The 19,019-nt window shown below is 34.9% G+C and overlaps 1 protein-coding gene and 1 long non-coding RNA gene across 6 annotated transcripts in view; one reads left to right on the top strand and one right to left on the bottom strand.

Annotated features, from left to right (window-relative positions):
* The window catches only part of CCDC102B (coiled-coil domain containing 102B), a 281,402-nt gene that overhangs the window by 12,386 nt on the left and 249,997 nt on the right, over positions 1-19,019 (bottom strand). For all 4 annotated transcript variants that reach the window (XR_011542096.1, XR_011542095.1, XM_070627845.1 and 1 more), the window contains one exon: positions 18,349-18,452. Coding sequence is in view for 2 of the 4 variants with exons in the window: in XM_070627845.1 (XP_070483946.1) it covers positions 18,349-18,452 (104 nt within the window). In the remaining 2 variants the exon portion in view is untranslated. The remainder of the gene's footprint in view (positions 1-18,348; positions 18,453-19,019) is intronic.
* LOC139084593 (uncharacterized) overlaps positions 17,301-19,019 on the top strand; it is a 42,616-nt gene continuing 40,897 nt past the window's right edge. For both annotated transcript variants that reach the window (XR_011542097.1, XR_011542098.1), the window contains exon 1: positions 17,301-17,455. This is a non-coding gene — a long non-coding RNA (uncharacterized lncRNA). The remainder of the gene's footprint in view (positions 17,456-19,019) is intronic.

Raw genomic sequence — 19,019 nt, 5'->3', positions numbered from 1 at the left:
CCCTGGCCGCAGTGACACTGTCGTTTTGTGTTTCTGGCCCATGAAGAGTTCTGTTTGTGCCACTGAACATGCCCCTGTTTCTTAATGACTTTTTAAAAATAGGTCTGATTTCTTAGCTCAATGTTTAGAGCAAAGAAAAGATGATCAATGCATAATCTTACAGTATCCTTTTGACAAGGATTGCTTACATATTCTTCTGGCAGCAGTCATTTTATATATGAATGTAAAAATGAGTTGTCCTATTAGATTTTAGTGTAATGTCTAAACCGTTTTATCACATTTGGTTTCTATTTTTATTCAGCCAGAATTTTAAAAGGATCAAATATGTAATGAGACCACCAAACACTTCCATTTTCCTAGATTAATGATGGCCCATAGGCAGCAATTCGGAAACTGTAATTTATTGTGCTGAAACAATAACCCATGGAGTGATATCCGAGCGACCCATAAAAGTTAATGCAATTTTAGAGGTGTCGAATATAGTCCCAAAGAAGAGCTAGGAGAAAGTGGGTCACTCTGCAAGCAAACCTCTACATCTCAAAGAATAGTGGTAATAAAAATGATTCAGAAACAGGGACCAAAGGACCACAATAAAATAATTCAATTTTGCAAATTTCTTTATGCATATAAAAGTAACTGTGCCTGTGAGTGGTGTTTCATTTTATTTATATTCTTTAAATAATACCAGTTCTTTAAAATTATTTATGGCTACGATGTGCAGTATTAGGACAATTCACTTAAAATTTCTTTTAAATGCTTTCAAATATATTTTCTCATTTGATCGTCCTTACCATTCTGTGACATATACGTGCATACACACATGCTGAGCTAAAGCGAGTAAGCGAATTTTCCACATTACATATGTCCTCTCATGCAAAACAGGTACTCTATTTACTCTAGTGTATACATTCACACAGGAAGATTTTCATTTCTTTTATGATAATAACAAATGGGCAAATGTGAACACTATAACGACTTAAAACATTTGACATATCTTTCTTAATGTTAGCTAAAAGAAAAGAAGACTGCCTTCTTTCCATAAACTTGGTTTTTTAAAATCTATATTACTTTCATTTTGGCTGAAATTCAAAATTTTCTTTATTTGTAGTTCATGCAAATATGTGTCATTAACTGCACACAAGGATGATGATACAGATCTAATTCACAGCTTGAATAATTCCAATGATGATAAAGCATCCAAAATGGAATGTCATTCTTTAACATTCAACGAAATGTAAAAGTAATTTTTATTTTGATCTGTATCTTTGAATTTCAGAAGAAATCACAAGAGGAAAGAAAATGTATGTATCATGGTTTTCAGAAGTCTTTGGAAAAATGAGAGAACTATTTCTATAAGATTATAAGTAAAACAGTTCAATATCAGGCTTAAAATATTTTAAATGTAATGATAAAGACATTTTTTTAAATAACAGGAATTCTTTGAAAATAGACTATAATTCCTTGTGAAATAGTGAGTTCCCTCCCCCTGGAATGATTTAAGTGCTGGCGATGCTATCAGAGGGGCGATTCCGTCATCATGATGGGATAGGTAATCTGGATGGTTTCTTCAGTTCCAATGCTCTAAGATTCTTTGAAAATTTTGATTCTTTTTTAAATCCCCAAATGTTAATTTTGAAAACTCTTTTTCTCTGAAGTTAAATATGATATATTTCTTCATTAATTCAAGGAATATTTAACACCTATTATATGCCACATCCCATGTAGATGCACTGGGCATAGAGTGGTAAATTAAACAGAGCATGATGTCTGTCCTCGTGATGCTTACTTCTGGGAGAAAAAACAGGTGTGAAACAGAAGCCTATACCTGTCTAAACGGGGACATCCTATTTTGGTATGTGACATGAATTAAAAGATCAGGTTGATGTGAGATTAAGGGTAAAATTCTATGCCATCAGGGAATGCCTCACCAAGGAAGTGACATTTGAGTTGTCACCTAAAACAAGTGAAAGAAGTCAGGGGAAGAATGATGAACATAATGTCATGATCATAAAAAACAGACTCTTCAAAGGATAGCTCTGGGTAGAGCTTTGCAGGTTCAGGAAATTAAAAAAAAAAATCGATGTTGCTGAAGCATAAACGAGGAACAGGGAAGAGAAGAGAAAACCACTTAGAAAGCTGACATCATCCCACGTTTTATAGGTCATTGCGAGGAGTTCAAATATTTATTCTACGTTTAATGAGAAGCTATTGAAAAGTTTTCACCTGGAGAGTGACATAATATAAATTGTGCTTGTAGAATACCGCTGTTCAATGGAGAGGATGTCGTGGAGCTGGAGCTAGGATTTGAAAGCCAGTGTAGGAATCCACGGAAGAGATCATGGTAATCTAGACGGCAGCAGTAACAGAAAGGTGGAGGCAGCTGTTTAGCCAAAAAGAGATTTAATTGAATTTTCTGATTTACTAGGGAGTGGCTGAAGCAGATGTCAAGAACTTAGTAGTTTCTGAACAAGAAAAAGAGCTGGTATCAGGCATACCCAACTGCTGTAAACAGTTATAAAAACAGGGCAAAATGTATGAAAAGTGTATGAAAACATATTTGAAAGCAACTGGCTGTGATATGAATTTTAAGGGAAGGGGAGCATATGGAGCGAGGTCCACATTCACCCAGAATTTCTCACTAGGATATTTTTCAAAATGCTGTGGGGAGGTAGAGGCAGGCAGGGAGCACTGGTTTCCCTGAGCGTAGAAGTGGGGTTCAGAGTCTGGGGCTGTGAAGGTGGCTGCGGTCTGGATGGCACAATATTAGAGGAGAAAAATAGAGAGAAGGGCTCCAAACAGCTGCGTGGAATGTGCCCTAGGTCCTGTGGCTGTTCCTGAGCTGACCGTGAGCAGGGCGAGATGCTCGAAGGGCAAGCAGCAAACATGAGGAGAACTGAAGCGTTTTCAGAGGTCTCCCGGGACTGGGGAAATGTTGCAGTTCCTTCCTAGTCATTCTGCAGGGACCTTGGTGCACACAGTAGGCTTTCAGTCGAGACACCAGAAACACTATTCCCCACAAGTAAAATCATGCCTTAGGAATAAGGGCTCTGCTCTAATGGGGGGATAATTAAAATACACCTGTGCTAACGTGGATTACAACCAGGCATCCACAGTGTCTTAGTCTGTTCGGGCTGTTAGAACAAAATGCCACAGACTGGGTAGCTTATAAACAGCAGAACTTACTGAAGTGGCTTATACTGCACCAACGTTATGAAATTTGAGAGGTGCACAAAACATGAAATGGAAAATATACTTAAATTTGAGTAACATAATTTAAATGATAATTCTGCATTTAAATAAGTATTTGTAAGTAATGCACTGCAAAATGCTATTGACATGCAAAATTTCCTTTTCCACACAGTATGTTTGTTTTACTCAGAAAACAGACATTCCAGAAAGTCACTGGTAACACTAAAACAATTAGAGTGGTGTTATGACTGATAATATTTCTCAATAGAAATAAAAGTAATTGCAAAATTTAGTTCTGTGTTTAAATTTTAGAGGGGGGCCACTGGATACAAAGTTTGGGAGAACAATGGCGGCTATTTTTAACTTGTGGCTTGGGATGAAAGACGACTATTTAAGTAGTCCAGATGGAAGCCAAAATAATAATAATAAAGGAACATAAAATTTAAAAGGTAGTCATAGCCAACAGACTTCCCAAACAGGAATGATCAAACTGTCAGAACGTAGGCCTCCGTCTCTCACTCCGTCAGTGCTAAAATAAGGCAAAGGTCACTTGAATCATAGAAGTGTTTAACAGGGAAAATATATTTCCACTTTATATCTTGACAATCTCTATTTAATATTGGTGAAAATACGTATTCAACAGAAAATAATTAAGGGAAAACCATATAATAATGTGATATCCAAGGATATATTACAATTATGTTCAATAATTATTGACCCATAGACTTCCATTTCACATAAGTAATACATAAAATGAAGGAAGCATAGACAATATCTTTCATAAATTTATTTGTTAAACAGAGACAATTAGTTTTTAAGTTATTGTGAAGATTATTAAAGTTAATATACGTGAAGACATTGGTGCACTGGCTCAGTACATAGTCAACAATACATGGCTGCTGTTACTTCCTTCATTATATTTTCCCAGAGGCTCCACCATGTCAACAAACCATTTGTCAAGTTTCATCTTGATGTTTCCTTTCTTAATTTATTAGAGCTTTTGTGATGTAACAGGAGCTTTCTACTGTGTTAATTATCAAGTAAGTGCCCAAGACTGTGCCAGTTGGTATAGATATATTATTTCCAATCTCCATAACAACCCACAAAATCAGTAGCATTGCATTTTTAAAAAGATGTTAAGTAATTTGTCCAAGATCAAACAATAGTAGCTGCTAGAATTGAAATGGCGATTAACTGAGATCCTTCTCATTACAGCCTGCCGTATACAAAGGAAGGTAAAATAAAGCTATTTGAAAGGGTCACAATTAATCACAGCTATATATGAGATTTTAAAATATGTGTGTGCATTTTCCTATTACAAACGCCTAGAAGTACTGTAATATGCCATAAAATTATTTAACTTAGTTTATCTAAAATAGACATTGATGTATTTTTTGCTTTCTCTTTTATTAATTATAATCTGCTTAAATAGATAACTTTAGATGGAATATACAGAATTAGTATCAAAATAAATGATGCCAGGGCTGGCCCGGTGGTGTAGTGGTTAAATTTGCACACCCAGGTTCGGCTGCCCGGGGTTCATGGGTTTGGATCCTGGCTGTGGACCTCCACATTGCTCATCAAGCCATGCTGTGGCGGCATGCCACAGACAAAATAGAGGAAGATTGGAACAGATGTTAGCTCAGGGACAATTTTCCTCAAGCAAAAAGAGGAAGATTGGCAACAGATGTTAGCTCAGGACCAGTCTCCTTCACACACACACACACACACACACACACACACACACAAATAATAAATAATTAAATAAATCTTGCTTTTCCTCAAATGTTTATTACTATTTGTAGAAGGAAATAATTTAAATATTCTGTATCTCACATCTTATTTCTGCACTTTCCAATATGGTAGATGCTACCCGCATACGGCTACTGAGCAAGAGTAATGTGGGTAGTACAAATAGAGATGTGCTGCTCTAAGTGTAAAAGAAATACAAAAAACATGGTCAATTTTTTTGTTGTTGAGGTATGATTGACATATAACATATTAGTTTCAGGTGTACAATGTAATAATTCTATATTTGTACATACTGCAAAATGATCACCATAATAAATATAGTTAACAACTATCACCATACGTAAGTTACAAAATTTTTTTCTTGAGATGAGAAATTTTAAGATCTATTTTCTTACAACTTTCAAATATGCAACACAGTATTGTTAACTATGGTCACCATGCTGGTCATTACATGCTCATGGTTTATTTACTTTTTAACTGGAAGTTTATACCTTTTGAATCATTTCACCCATTTTGCCCACCCCTCCCCCTTGCCTCTGGCAACCATTAATTTGTTCTCTGTATTTACAAGCTTGCTTGTTTGGATTCCACATGTAAGTGAGATTATATAGTAATTGTCTTTATCTTTCTGACTTATTTTACTTAGCATCATGCCCTTTAGGTCCATCCATGTTGTCACACATAGCAAGATTTCATTCTTTTCATGGCTAAATAATATTCCACTGTATATGTATACCATATTTCCTTCATTCATTCATCTATCTGTCAATGGACACTAAGGTTGCTTATATGTCTTGGCTACTGTAAATAATGCTGCAACAAACATAGGGGTACCAGTATCTCTCTCTCTTTTTTTTTTGATGAGGAAGATTCTCCCTGAGCTAACATCTATTGTCAGTCTTGCTCTTTATTTTGCTAGAGAAAGATTAGCCCTGAGCTAACATCTGTTCCAGTCTTCCTTTATTTTGTATATAGGTGGCCAGCACAGCATGGATGATGAGTAGTTTGGGTTCACACCCAGGATCCAAATTCAGGAACCTGGGCTGCCAAAGCAGAGTGCATGAACTTAACCACTACTTTGGTTGCCTTCACTTTTGGTATCAGATCCAATAAATCATCACCAAGGCCAATGTCAAGGAGCTTACTGCCTATGTTTCCTTCTAGGAGTTTTATGGGTTCAGGTCTTACATTCAAGTCTTTAATCTATTTTGAGTTAATGTTTGTGTATAGTGTGAGACAGTGGTCCAATTTCCTTCTTTTGCCTGTGGCTGTCCAGTTTTCCCAACATTATTTATTGAAGAGACTGTCCTTTCCCCACCGTATATTCTTGGCTCCTCTGTCATAAAATAATTGACCATGTATGTGTACTTATTCTGGGTTCTCTATTCTGTTTCATTGATCTGTATCTGTTTTAATGCCAGTACCACACTGTTTTGGTCACTATAGCTCTGTAATGTAATTTGAAATCAGGGATTGTGATTTGTGATCCAGCTTTGTTCTTCTTTCTCAAGATTACTTTGGCTATTTAGGGTCTTTTGTGGTTCCATGCAAATTTTAGGGTTTATTTCTATTTCTGTGAAAAATGCCATTGGAATTTTGATAAGGATTGCATTGAATCTGCAGATTGCTTTGGGTAGTGTGAACATTTTAACAGTATTAATTCTTCCAATCGTGAGCACAGAATATCTTTCCATTTATTTGTTTATATCATTTTTTATATTTATTGCATGTTAATCATGGTAATATGTTGGATATGTTAGGCTAAATAAGATATATTAATACATTAATTTCATCAACTTCTTTTTCCTTTGAAACATGGCTCATATGTGGCTCACATTTTATTTCTGTTGCACAGTGCTATTTGAAACTTTAATTTTCAATGCTGGAAACTGAGTAGAAGAGAGAATGGATATTATTCTGGTTAGCTACTTTTCAGAAAACTCTTAACATTCTTTAGTAATGTAAATCTTCTGATCTAATCTACCGTAGAAGCCACAGGAAAAGTCCTCTTACAAAGAGATTATTATGTACATTGAACAATTTTTCTCTATTTGTTTTTAAGATAACTTATTACACTGTTTTATTAGCAATTATTCTGAATTGGCAATGCATTGTGTTAAATCCCAAGTAACATTTTATTGACCTATATCAACCACAGCACAATTCTAGACTGTAAACCAGTGAAAAAACACGTCTTTGCATAATATTTACACATTTATGGCCATAAAAGATTCAAAGGACAGAACTCAGATTATTATACGATTGTATAGAAATTGTGGTACGAAGCCTACCACAATCAGAGCCAAGTAGAAAACTTTTAACACAGAGAATCTGAAGTCAACTATTTATGCCATGTGTCCTGAGGTAGTTCATGTTCTTTTTCTTCCTTGCCAAGAGTTCCTGTCAGAACAGGAGGAGAGAATTACTTTGGCAGCAAAGGATAGAGAGCAAAGGTGGGAACTGGAAACCATTCATTTGGTGATAGAAGAACTGCCAAACACAATGAGGTACGCTCTTCTGAAATAAAGGGTGAGGAGAAATTAAAAGTAGGACAGAGAATAGGGACGTATGTAGGACGGAACTAGAGAGAAGGAAACCAAGGATCCAGGTCATGCTTGAGTTGGACACTCAGGTCTGCCACTTCCTGACAGAAACCTTGTGCTTTCTCCATATCAAAACATTACAGCACACTACTTTCCAGTGCTGCTGAAGTGGGTTAAGCATTTGCAGTGTTTAATAGGCATTTTAATAGGAAGGTGTCAGAGCATTTCAAATATGACTACCGTAGGGCTGCCAAATTGCTATATAGATCCCGGTGCTTGAAAATCAACAGCTGGAACAAATTTTATTCTTATCCCTAGTCCCTGTGACTCACTGTCTAAATTGTCAAGGTAACTGTCATTTTGTTATAAGTTTGAGCAAGTCATGTTTTCTCTATTCCATTAGGATCACATATTATGAATGCTACAAAATTTTTAAAAAAGGATTTTATAATGTAGGTAATTTGACCTGAATAAATATCTCCTCATATAAGAAAAATGAAATTGACAAAACAGTTAACAGAAAAAAATGAACAACAAGGACATTTGATAAAAGAAAAATGTTGTATCAGAAAAGGAAATGGAATAGTATTGTGAGAAGTCAGAATAAAGTAAACATTTGAAGAAAACTTAAATTTTGAAATCGTGTGTGTCTAATTCTGTTAGGCATCTCCTACAAGATGTAGCATGAAATGGCTTTGTGGCGGAGGCATGAGCCATGCCTGTGTAAGGAGAGGCTATGTTTACTTAATGACTAAAATGAAACAAGAGCTGTCTCATATAAGAGAAAGATAAAAAGAAACCCGTAAAACAGATTTTAAAATTGTCTTGAATGCAGAGTACTAGCAGCAGTGAAAATTTAACAAACTTGAAAAGCTCTCCCAGAATTCAGAGGAAAAAAAACTCTAAGAACTTAAAATGCTTAGAGAGAATAGAATTGAGATAGCAAAAAAAAAATGTCAAGGTAAACATATATTGCCGTTGCTGAAGAAATAATTGATGATTATGTGGTGGAAAGAAACAGAAAAATGAAAACATGTAAGAAATAACATTGTATCTGAAATCTCCCTCAGCTGAAATGTCAAGACTTTAGCACACAGATTGAATGTACTACTCACAATTAAAGTTATTAACTACAAATTTACATTAGGACATTGCTGTTCACATTCAAAGTTAAAGAATAAGACTAATTTTAGTACTTTTGTACAGAAAAAAAGCATATTTCAAGGGGCAAAAATTAAACTGATGACAGATATCTCTTCTGTAACACCAAGAGAGTAGAATGCACTAGAATTCTATGCAATCCAAGTTGTTGTTCACATGTAAAAGAAATTGCACCTGCTTATCATTCTTGGAAAAAATTACTGAAATATGTACATCAGATCACTGAGTGAGGAGCCAAAATAAAGAGGTCAATATAGCAAAAGCTAGATCAAAATGTCAATAAAGCTTTAAAACTAATTAAGAGTTCAAATTAGAATATTTAAATATGTTTTTATTTTTAAAATGCAAATGCCAAAACCATCTTAAAAATATGTATGGTTACAAAAGAAAATACTAATCTGGGTTTAATCCCCACTAAATAAGTTAATAAATATGAATTGGGGGTAGAATCCTTATTAGAAGTGCAAATGTATAAGAAGTTATGACTTATTTTAACTGGAGAGAAAGGATAAAAAATTACTCAGGGAACTGTCCCCCACACACATCCATGCACACAAAAATAGACTAACCACTTGAAAAGTGACAGAAATTTAGGGATTCAAGAATATGGAAATTGTGGTGCAGGTTGACTATTTATGAACATAAAAAATGATTAATCATTGATTTAAATCTAAAGCATAACAGGTACTAACTGAAAGTCAGGATCAAATAAAATTTATTTAATAAAACTATGAATTTATATCTCCAGTTTATATATTTTTACTCACATAATTTCTAGAAGGGCAGGAAGAACAAAGGCAAATATTAAGATAAACATTCTTTATATAGAGGGATATTTAAAATGTAACTTTATTCTTAACCTTAATTACAGAGATGTAATTAAGAGATTCAAGATATTAAAAATAACTTAAATGACTCCTAGTAGAAACAAAACCAAGATACAGAGCTCCCAAACCAAGTGCAGAGGATAAAACACAAAAGCAGCCCTGCCCAGCGTAGTCCCTACAGGAAAAGGCAGCGTCATAGACAACATCAAGCATGCAAAGCAATGAAGAAAAGAAAGCATACTAATTTTTTATTTATGACACTTTTGTTAATATTTTATAAGAGATAAAACTCTTAGATTGACTTAAAGTAACATCCATTTCTATTCTGTATAAAAGAGGCACAGAAGTGAATTGGAGCAGTGGAAGGTGGTAATTGGAGCACAGAGCCTGTGCTGCTCCTCGTACCTGCCCCACATCTGCTCTCCCCCAGAACCCTCCCCTCTCTCTGTAATGGTACAACATTGTGGGCACAAATGTGGCGCTCCTAGAGGGTGCTTCTTATGTTTTGATTTCCACCATAATCATGTGCGTGAAAACCAGTGTGGGACCACGTGGCTGATGGAACTGGGTGGATGCAGAAGGGAAAAGACGCAGACTGGCCTCCCTTCTGGGATTTTGGTTCCCTGCAGCAGGTCTCAGCTCAGCCACCTATGAATCCCTTAGTAGAAACTGTGTGTACCTCACTGTGGCTTTTGTTCATGAAAGGCCCTTCTAATCCTGAGGGTCTAGCGAATTGAAGGGGGATGTCGATGTTGTTGCCTGTCTCAAAGTGTCCATGGTTGGGAGGGGGACACAACGTGAGTGTATAGGCGCCTGAGAGCAAAGAGCTTTCTCCCTACGATTCACTCGTGTAAGAGTTTTCCTGTATCTCCACCATAACACACTGTTAGGCATTTCACGACCATCTGGTTTGCTACAGCTAAGAAACTCTGATATCCTCAAATAAACAGCTACTGAGGGGACAAAAAAATCGTATCCAAATGATGATCCAAATGAGTACTTTGATCAGTAGACAGAATAATCCTATGAGGATGAAATCAGAGTATAAAAATGAAATTTTGTAACTAAAAAAATAGTCAAATCACATTATAATTTAAAATTTAATTGACGGGAACTGCTAAGAGACAATGGTCTCCCCAGGTCAACACTACATATCATTGTTCATTTGGAATTAATTCATAGAGTAATAAAAGTAGTCTGAAGGAAAAAAAATCAAAGATGGATACATAGAAAATTATACAAGGAAATAAAAATAGGCGATGATAAAGTTTTTTAAAAAAGAAACAGGTGCCGGACAGAACATTTAATTATAGCGCTAGGGTTTGCCATAAATAATCTTAATATTCTCATGAAAATTTACCTTTATTTGACCCCAAATTTGGCATCAACTGACTGTGCTGGCACGATGAGATAGAAGAGTGGCGGAGCTTGCGGTGTTGTAAGAGTTAAATCTCCATTTACTATGAAGCGTTCTTAAAGGATAATATAAAAAGAATAGTAGGAAAAGTATATAATACAGAAACTTGAGCATATATGGCAGGAAAGCATTTAACATATTTAAAAGCAGTTCCCTTGGGGAATGAGTCTTTGATTAAAATGAAATATACTTTACCCTTTCATAAAATTAAGGATGTTGTAATTTATAGCTCCTGAGATTTGTGTTTGCTTAAAAAGACCATCCCCAAAATGACAAGAATCTCATATTATATTATTGGCACAGTTTACTTTTGTTTGTTTGTTTTTTGCTTTTGAGGACGATTAGCCCTGAGCTAACATCTGTGCCCATCTTCCTCTGCTTTGTATGTGGGACGCCTGCCACAGCATGGCTTGACAAGCAGTGTGTAGGTCTGCAACTGGGATCCGAACCAGCGAATTCTGGGCCACTGAAGTGGAACATGCGAACTTACCTGCTACACCACCAGGCCAGCCCCTACTTTTGTTTTTTAATGTTATCTCATTAATTTACTTGTAGTTTAATTTTGTATGATTTAGTATTGATGGTTTAAAAAAATTTTTATCTAACTCTATACTTTTACAGATTTGCTTTTTAACATTACTAATTTAAATAAACCTAGGTAGAAGTCTAATGGACTCATGCACTGTGTTCAAAATCTTAACTCCATTATGTTGTAATGAGGGAAAATTATAAAAATTTATTTTTTAATGTTTTAGACACCATTTTTCTAGATGTCTTAGATATCACAAAAGCCATTGTCATCCCCAGATAGAATTTAGTCAAATTAACAGATATTATATACTTCCTTTTCTACTTTTCGTAGTTATCATAAAAGCTTGAATTTTTAAAACTTAAAGGGAATTTCATACGAGAGGAATTAGTAGTTCTTCCTTAAATTAAAGGCTTTATTATAGTTCTTAATGCACTACTATAAAAGTTCCTCATATTGATTAAGTGTTGGTAGAATAATAAAATCTTACTGAAATGAGTATTATTCATACTTTCTCTCTAGACCTCATCCAATCTCTGAGACTGGGGCATTTGACAGCATTGCTAAATTGTCATGTCATAGTCATTGATATCCAAGCATGAGTTGTGCTAAGAACAATCCTATGCTCTGTGAATTCTGACAACAGGAAATGCATACTAGTAGGAAAGCATTGGTGCTTTTCAATTCTGAAATTCCTGTTGTTAAAGGATACTTTACACTTCATTTTTTAATGCTCTGATGAATTTCTGAAATAAAAAATACCAAGTTACCTTGGCATTAGTCAAGACATTTACCAAGTTACCTAGGAATTAGTCAAGACCTTTGTTAACCTCTCTCCTAGTTTTCAAATATTGGTAATAACTACTGAGCTTTTGATGATGTTACTGAGATAAAGCACCAGCTTATAATTAGAATTACTAAGTTATTGGAGTCCCCTGAAATGATTCTCATTCCTACCCTTGATTTGAAATAAGTATTGTCTGCTCACATTTTCAGAAATTATCTCATCTTTCGTTAGTAATATCTGTGTAATATCTAGGCTCAAAAGAGGGGGGTTGTGGTGTGTGTACGTGAGTATTTTGTAGCCTCCAAGTAAACATTATTTTTTCCCTTTTCTAAATAATGAGTCAGATTCTGGAAACATTAGCTTCATCATACCACCTCCGGAATCACTATTAAAATATGGCATCAAAGTACTAAGTTCTCAACAGTGCGACTAACTCACCAGTTCAACTAAAGAAATCATTTCTTGAATATCACATTTAACATGAAAGAATTTGGCCCAAAATATATTTCATACCTAGGGAAATTAAGTCAATTCAGGATTTATGTAAAAAACCTGTATCTCCATTGAGCCATAATATTCTCTGAGCTATTACCCAATCATTCACAGAGAGTAAACATGTAATAGACCTAAAAGCAAGTTAAAGAGAACTGATCAAATCTGATTTCATGTAACTGAACAAATAAAAGGTCTAAGAGTATAGTAATATATTCATTCACAAAATTACAATTTATAAATATGAATATTATTTTCTCACTCTTTATCCCAAGTTATAGCTTAAAGTTAAAATGAAATATTTTACTTTTTCAGTTTTAAGTTCACATTCTTCTACTTCGTCATCTCTTGCTACAGACGTCTACCCAGGGTCTTTCTCTGAACGAAATTTGATTTGTTTGATGATAGTCAAATTGGAGCAACTGTTAAAGTTGTTCCTTTTAGCAGAACCTTAATTCTTTCTAATATCCCTTTATGGAAAATATTCTCAAACCTATTTATCATTGTCATTCTTCTTGAGATCCTGTTTTCATTTTTGGTGGCCAGAAGTGAAAAGTGTGGTCAATTTTAAGTAGTAAAGAAATACGTATTAAATGAATAAATAAAAAAAATTATTAGTGAAATGCTGGCCAATGAAAAACATTTTATTGGTGTATTTCTCATCTTTATTTAATCTACCCTTAATTTAAGCCTCATAAAATAATCATTAAACACGTTGGCCTTCTTCAAAATGGCCCAGTTAGCATACAGTTAATTATGGCTGCAAGCTCATGATTAAACAGGTATTGTTATCTCCATTTTACATGTCAGAAAACAGAGACTTCAAAAGATCAAGTGATTTGCTCAAATGACTTATGCATGACTGATGGTTTCCCAACCCTCTCCTCTACAATGCTGACAGGTCAAGGAAGCAGAGGTTCTTTCCAATCCACACACATGCATACAACATGTGAGCAAATCATGTACTCATCAAAGCCACTGTTTCTCACTTGTAAGACGGAGATGCCAATTTCTACCTCATAACGCAGGTAGAATAGTGCCTGTCACATGGGGAGAAAAATGAGATCCACTGTTAATATCACATTTGTGCTTCAGCAGTCCTTTCTTATTTCACTATGTTTTATTATGTGAGTTATTCCGTAAAATTTTTCCTAATAAATTACATTCTCTTCCATTAGGACCATTTTTTGTTTCTACTTCTCTTCTAACACAAAATAATATAGAATTATATAAGTGCTATTTCTTTATCCAAGTCATCAATGTGGCTATTGAATAGCTTATTTAGGACAAATCTCTTTCGCATTACTTGTTGCCATAGATGGTACCTGACCCCCAGAATTTGGTTCAAGATGAACTCAGGAGCATTTTTTCCCAACAGAATACATTCAAATAAGAGATGCGTTCCTCTTGTGAATTGTACTTTGGAGGTCCAAATAAGAGCATTATTACATTCAATATAGAAACTGTTTTCCTAGTTAAACTTGCCAAGCTGTTATTGAAGAAAATAATTATGTTGGTCTGGTAGAGTTTGCTTTTGAATATGTCTCTTTATTGTTTATTAGATTTTTTTGGTGAATATAGTGGATAAAGATGTACTGAACACATTTCTAAAGACTACTCTCTTCTAATCAGCAGAATCATCTTCAATGAGAGTAGAAAATTTGAAATGTTCCTTCATTAGTTATGCCCCACAACGAATATAAAATTTAGCCTTCATTTGAAGATATAGAAACCAGATTTTTGGAGGTGATTTCAGAAAATATTACTATATTCACAACAATATCTAATGGGAAGAAAAATATCATGTGTTCTTTAGAAGTGGATCGTGTCAATAAGATTAAAATTAGAAATAACTGTTCTCATGCTTCCCACTCGTCTGGTGTGACGCACCCAAAGTTCGGCCACAGTGAGGAGAGCCGCGTGCTACCGAGGCAAGAATGCTTGGGGGTTAGTTCATTTCCCAGACTGCTCACAGCCTACATTTTTCTTCCTAAGAATAAGCTAGGGCCAGACCAGCTCAGGACACAAAAGGCCTTTGCATTTTGGAGGAAAACGTGCACAATATATGTGTTAGCTCTACACTAATCTTTAAAGTCTGTGTAACAGCTCCACTTGGGTTATGGAGAGAATACTGTATTTCAAAAGTCTGTTTCAAAATCAACTGTCTTTCAATCAGCTCTTTTCTTTCACATATTTTTATTAAACTCTATAAAAGCAATGTCATAAGATAGGCATTTTTGGAAATATGAGGATAAATAAAGGCAAATTATTTTCCGTATGCATTGCTTCACATTTTACATAAATCTCTGACACTTTGCAATAAAATATTAAATTTTCTCTATTGTGACATCTTTTTCTTTAGGTTGTTCAATATAAACTATGCTTAAGTTACTACTGTTGTATTTTAAAATGTTTATATTTCAAGTTGGTTGATCTACCAAAAATAATGCAAAGTGGTATATTTAAAACAATATTGGGATTTCTTCTTTAATATGGTTATGAATATTAATTCTATTTTAAGTAAAATATTTAGATTTCAATTTCCTTTTATTCTGAGAGTTCTCTAGTATTTATAATTCTAAACATTTTCCTTAAAATGATAGCTAATAACATTTAAAGAGAAAAATTCAGACATTTACTTTACTGGTTAATGCATATATTTTTATATCACAATATTCTGTCTCTGACTTTTTTTTAGTCTAATAAACAAGAGTTTCAGGTGTGTGATATCAGGATTATTATTATAAAATGCTTTTTAGTAGAAGTGTGAATAACTTTATAAAGAGATTTCAAAAGAGGTAAGAACGCATACCCAATAAAAGGATACAGGTTTAAGTAATTGAAGTCAAGGGCAAGCATCATTACAATTTTAAAATTTTCTGTAAGGCATTTCCAAGATTTCTTAAAAAGCACATTTTCCTTTTTGCATAGAAAATTTACTTTCTAAATCTATTTGCTCTGAAGGAAATTCTCTCTTAAAAAGTAGAGGGAGATAGTGTTTGTTGACTATTTATTAATGTCAGGTGCTGTGGCAGGTGTTTCTCATACATTATTTCACTCAGTCTTTGAGGGAGTATTACATAGTTCTTTTGTAAGTAACATGCTCAAGGTCAGAGAGATAACAAATAGCAAAGCCTATCTTCTGATTTAACTGGAGGCATAGGGCATGCATAAAGGCTAATCAAAAGATATTGTATTTGTGGTGAATTGTCTGCAAAGACAGATGGCAGCAATATCTAGGATGTCCCTATAGAGCATATGGCTCTTTCCATAAAGCCATGGGTCAATTTTTTCTCCTCTTGAATGAATCCACATCCTCTGGGATGGCCTTGTGACCTACTACGACCAGTAGAATCTGGAGGAAGGGGCAATGTGTGACTCCCCAGAAATCCTCTTGGAAGCCAACATCCACATGAAGAAACTCAAGCTTGACTACTGAGTATTGAGTGAATACTTGGAACAAGGGAGTGGCCCAGCCAATAACTGTCATTCCTCACTCCAGCTGAGGTGTCACATATGTGGGTGGGCTCATCTTGCACATTCTGGCCCCAGTGAGAGCTCTCTGTGGAACACAGCTGCAGGAGTAACTGCAGCCACCTCCATTTAAAGCAGAAAAACCAGCCCAGTGAACCCAGAAAACCCACAGAACTGTGATACACAATTTACAAGTGTTCTAGGCAGTTAGATATTTGGGTAATTCATTTTTCAGCAACAGATATCTTGAACATATCTTGGTACCTGGAAGTGAGGTGTCGCTATAACAAAAACCTAAAATAAGTGGCATCAGTTTAGAGGCTGCGGACAAGTAGATGCTGGAAGGGCAGTGAAGAGACGGTTCGTGTTGGCTGCAGGGACAGTGACAAGATAGTATTGGAGGCTGGAAAAAGGGAAACTCGTGTTATGAACTGGGTCAACAATCAGCAGTGTGTCACCTGTGAGCCATGTGTGATAAGCGATTGTAAGAGAAAAATAAGTGTAATAAGCGAAAAAGTTAACTATTCAATTTTCAAGTAGATTTTAGAGGAAATAGAGAAGGCAGTCTTGAAGTGAGAAATTGTGCCCAGGCAAAGATAAAATCAAATTGGCCATAAAACCTTTTTTTAACAACTAAGAAAGACTTAAGACAGGGTTTAATGGAAGTTTAAAAGTGGACCAAGAATGTAAAAATCCTGAGTATTGTGCATGACAACCTGACAAGCACAAAGGAGAGCTCCATCTCAAAAGGAATATAGATGTGGTTTGTGGGACATAGATGTAGTAAGTTCTGATAAGATTCATACAACTGTGAAAGGTTTAAAGAAAGTTCTACCAGGAAATTCACCACCAGGTTGAACTAAAATAAGCAGAGTTGAAAATGAAAGAGACCTCTGCCTCCCCATCATTCTATGTCTAGGATATGGGAGAAGAAAGCTCATTGACAGCCAACACGACCATGACCATTTCTTTTGAAGAAAGGATGACCAAGAGGGCAAGTAGGCATCAAGAAGGTAAAGCTGAAATCCATTTTACCCTCTTGGGAACCAGCTGGCCTTTAAGAAGCCTAGGCTGTATTACAGATTGAGGAGAAAGGAAGTTCATGGAGCGGAAGGCCCAGGATGCAGTCATTCTGGCCCATTCAGACATCAGAATGAAACCATCTTACACATTCCAGCCCCAGGTGAATTCCCAGCTGAATGCAACCTCAAGAGTGACACCAGCCAATATCACAGAACGGAAGGACCACCCTTTCAACATAGCCAACTCACTGAATCTCGAAGGGTAAGAAATCATTGTTTCAGCTGCTAAGTTTTGGCATAATTTGCTACACAGCAAGATATAACTGAAACAACATTTTTGTTCCCAATATTTAGTAGGGAAATCAGTGAGGCGGTTAAGTCTTAACCCATTACCTGTACAAACCAAATCCTACAACCCTGTCCACTTAACCTACTGAACCTCAATTTCCTCATTTGGTTTATGAAGATAACAATAGGTCCTATCACATAAGTCTTATGAAGGTTATTTGAGTTAACATATGTGAAGAACCTAGAATAATGCAAATCTTACAAATCTTACCTTGCCCCTTCAGTCTCTTTATAATACAGATCATATTGTTTGACGCCTCTGCCCAATTTTTGCCTTGTATCAAGAATTATGCCAAGTTTATTGTTACCACTCTCGGATGAAAACATTTTTCACACAACATACCACCGCTACCACATAGACAAAAAACACACGGGCACAGGTCTATCAATTACTTAAACAAATAGTTACTTTTACTCGAATACAATGGTTCTCTTAGCAACCACCCAGCACATTGTGTGGCTTACAACTGATTTTATTTTGCATTTATTCTCATTCAGCTTTACATGAAATGTATTCTGAAAATTCCGTTTGCTTTTCAGAAATTTAACACATTTCAGAATTAAAGTTTTAAATAATATTTAAATTGTCTTTACCATAACATGCAACATCCATTAGGCAAAAAAAAAAAATAAGTTAAGAAATCCAACAATTCAAGTATTGAGTGTCTATAAGTTTCTTTCATTAATATTTCTAGTTAATGAAAATAATCTTACTGACATTTAAGAAAACGTGAAAAAAATTGGATATCAAGATTTTCTTATCTAAGGTCTTAATGTTGAATTCAATGTATTTTGTAAAATAATTACCGGTCTTGTAAGTGCCTGAGTTTAATCTCCAAGTTTTCATTTGCTTCTTTCTGTTCATCCAGAGATCTCTGGAGCTTACGGATCTGATTCAGGAAATTATCAAGCTGCAAAAAACAAAATGCTTGAGTTAAAATGATTGAAATGAGGGACTGTTTTTAGAAACAAGCTTTCTTTTTTGCATGACATTCTTATCAGTAGTTCAAGCATGAGTTTCTTCCGTATATACGCATGAGTATATGGGACTTTTCAATAGTAGAATCAATGCATATATTCAATAATAAAACAAACATCTACGTGGACTCTACAACATTTGACAAAATCTTTTCTAGCTTGGCATTCTTCTCCCATTCCTACCCTTGCCTCCTCTTCCTATGTAAGTGACTGTACTGGAACTTGTGTTTATTATTCCCATGATTGGAAAATACATAATTTTAGCATATATATATATGTATATATTTATATATTTAAACATAGCCTATGTGTATATATACATATATGCATGTACATATGCTAAGTGTATATATATTGATATAAATATAAATATTCTTTAAAATGTGGTGTTTCTTTTTAGTTGTTTTTAACTCAAACTTTAAAAAAAATGGGTATTGTGCTGTATATAATCTTCTGATGCTTGCTTTTCTATTTGAATTGCTAAGATTCATCCATAACAG

The sequence above is a fragment of the Equus przewalskii genome, chromosome 7, assembly GCF_037783145.1.
Source record: "Equus przewalskii isolate Varuska chromosome 7, EquPr2, whole genome shotgun sequence".
Taxonomy (NCBI): Eukaryota; Metazoa; Chordata; class Mammalia; order Perissodactyla; family Equidae; genus Equus; species Equus przewalskii.
Note: the sequence above shows the minus strand (reverse complement) of the source record. Positions and strands in the feature narration are given on the sequence as shown.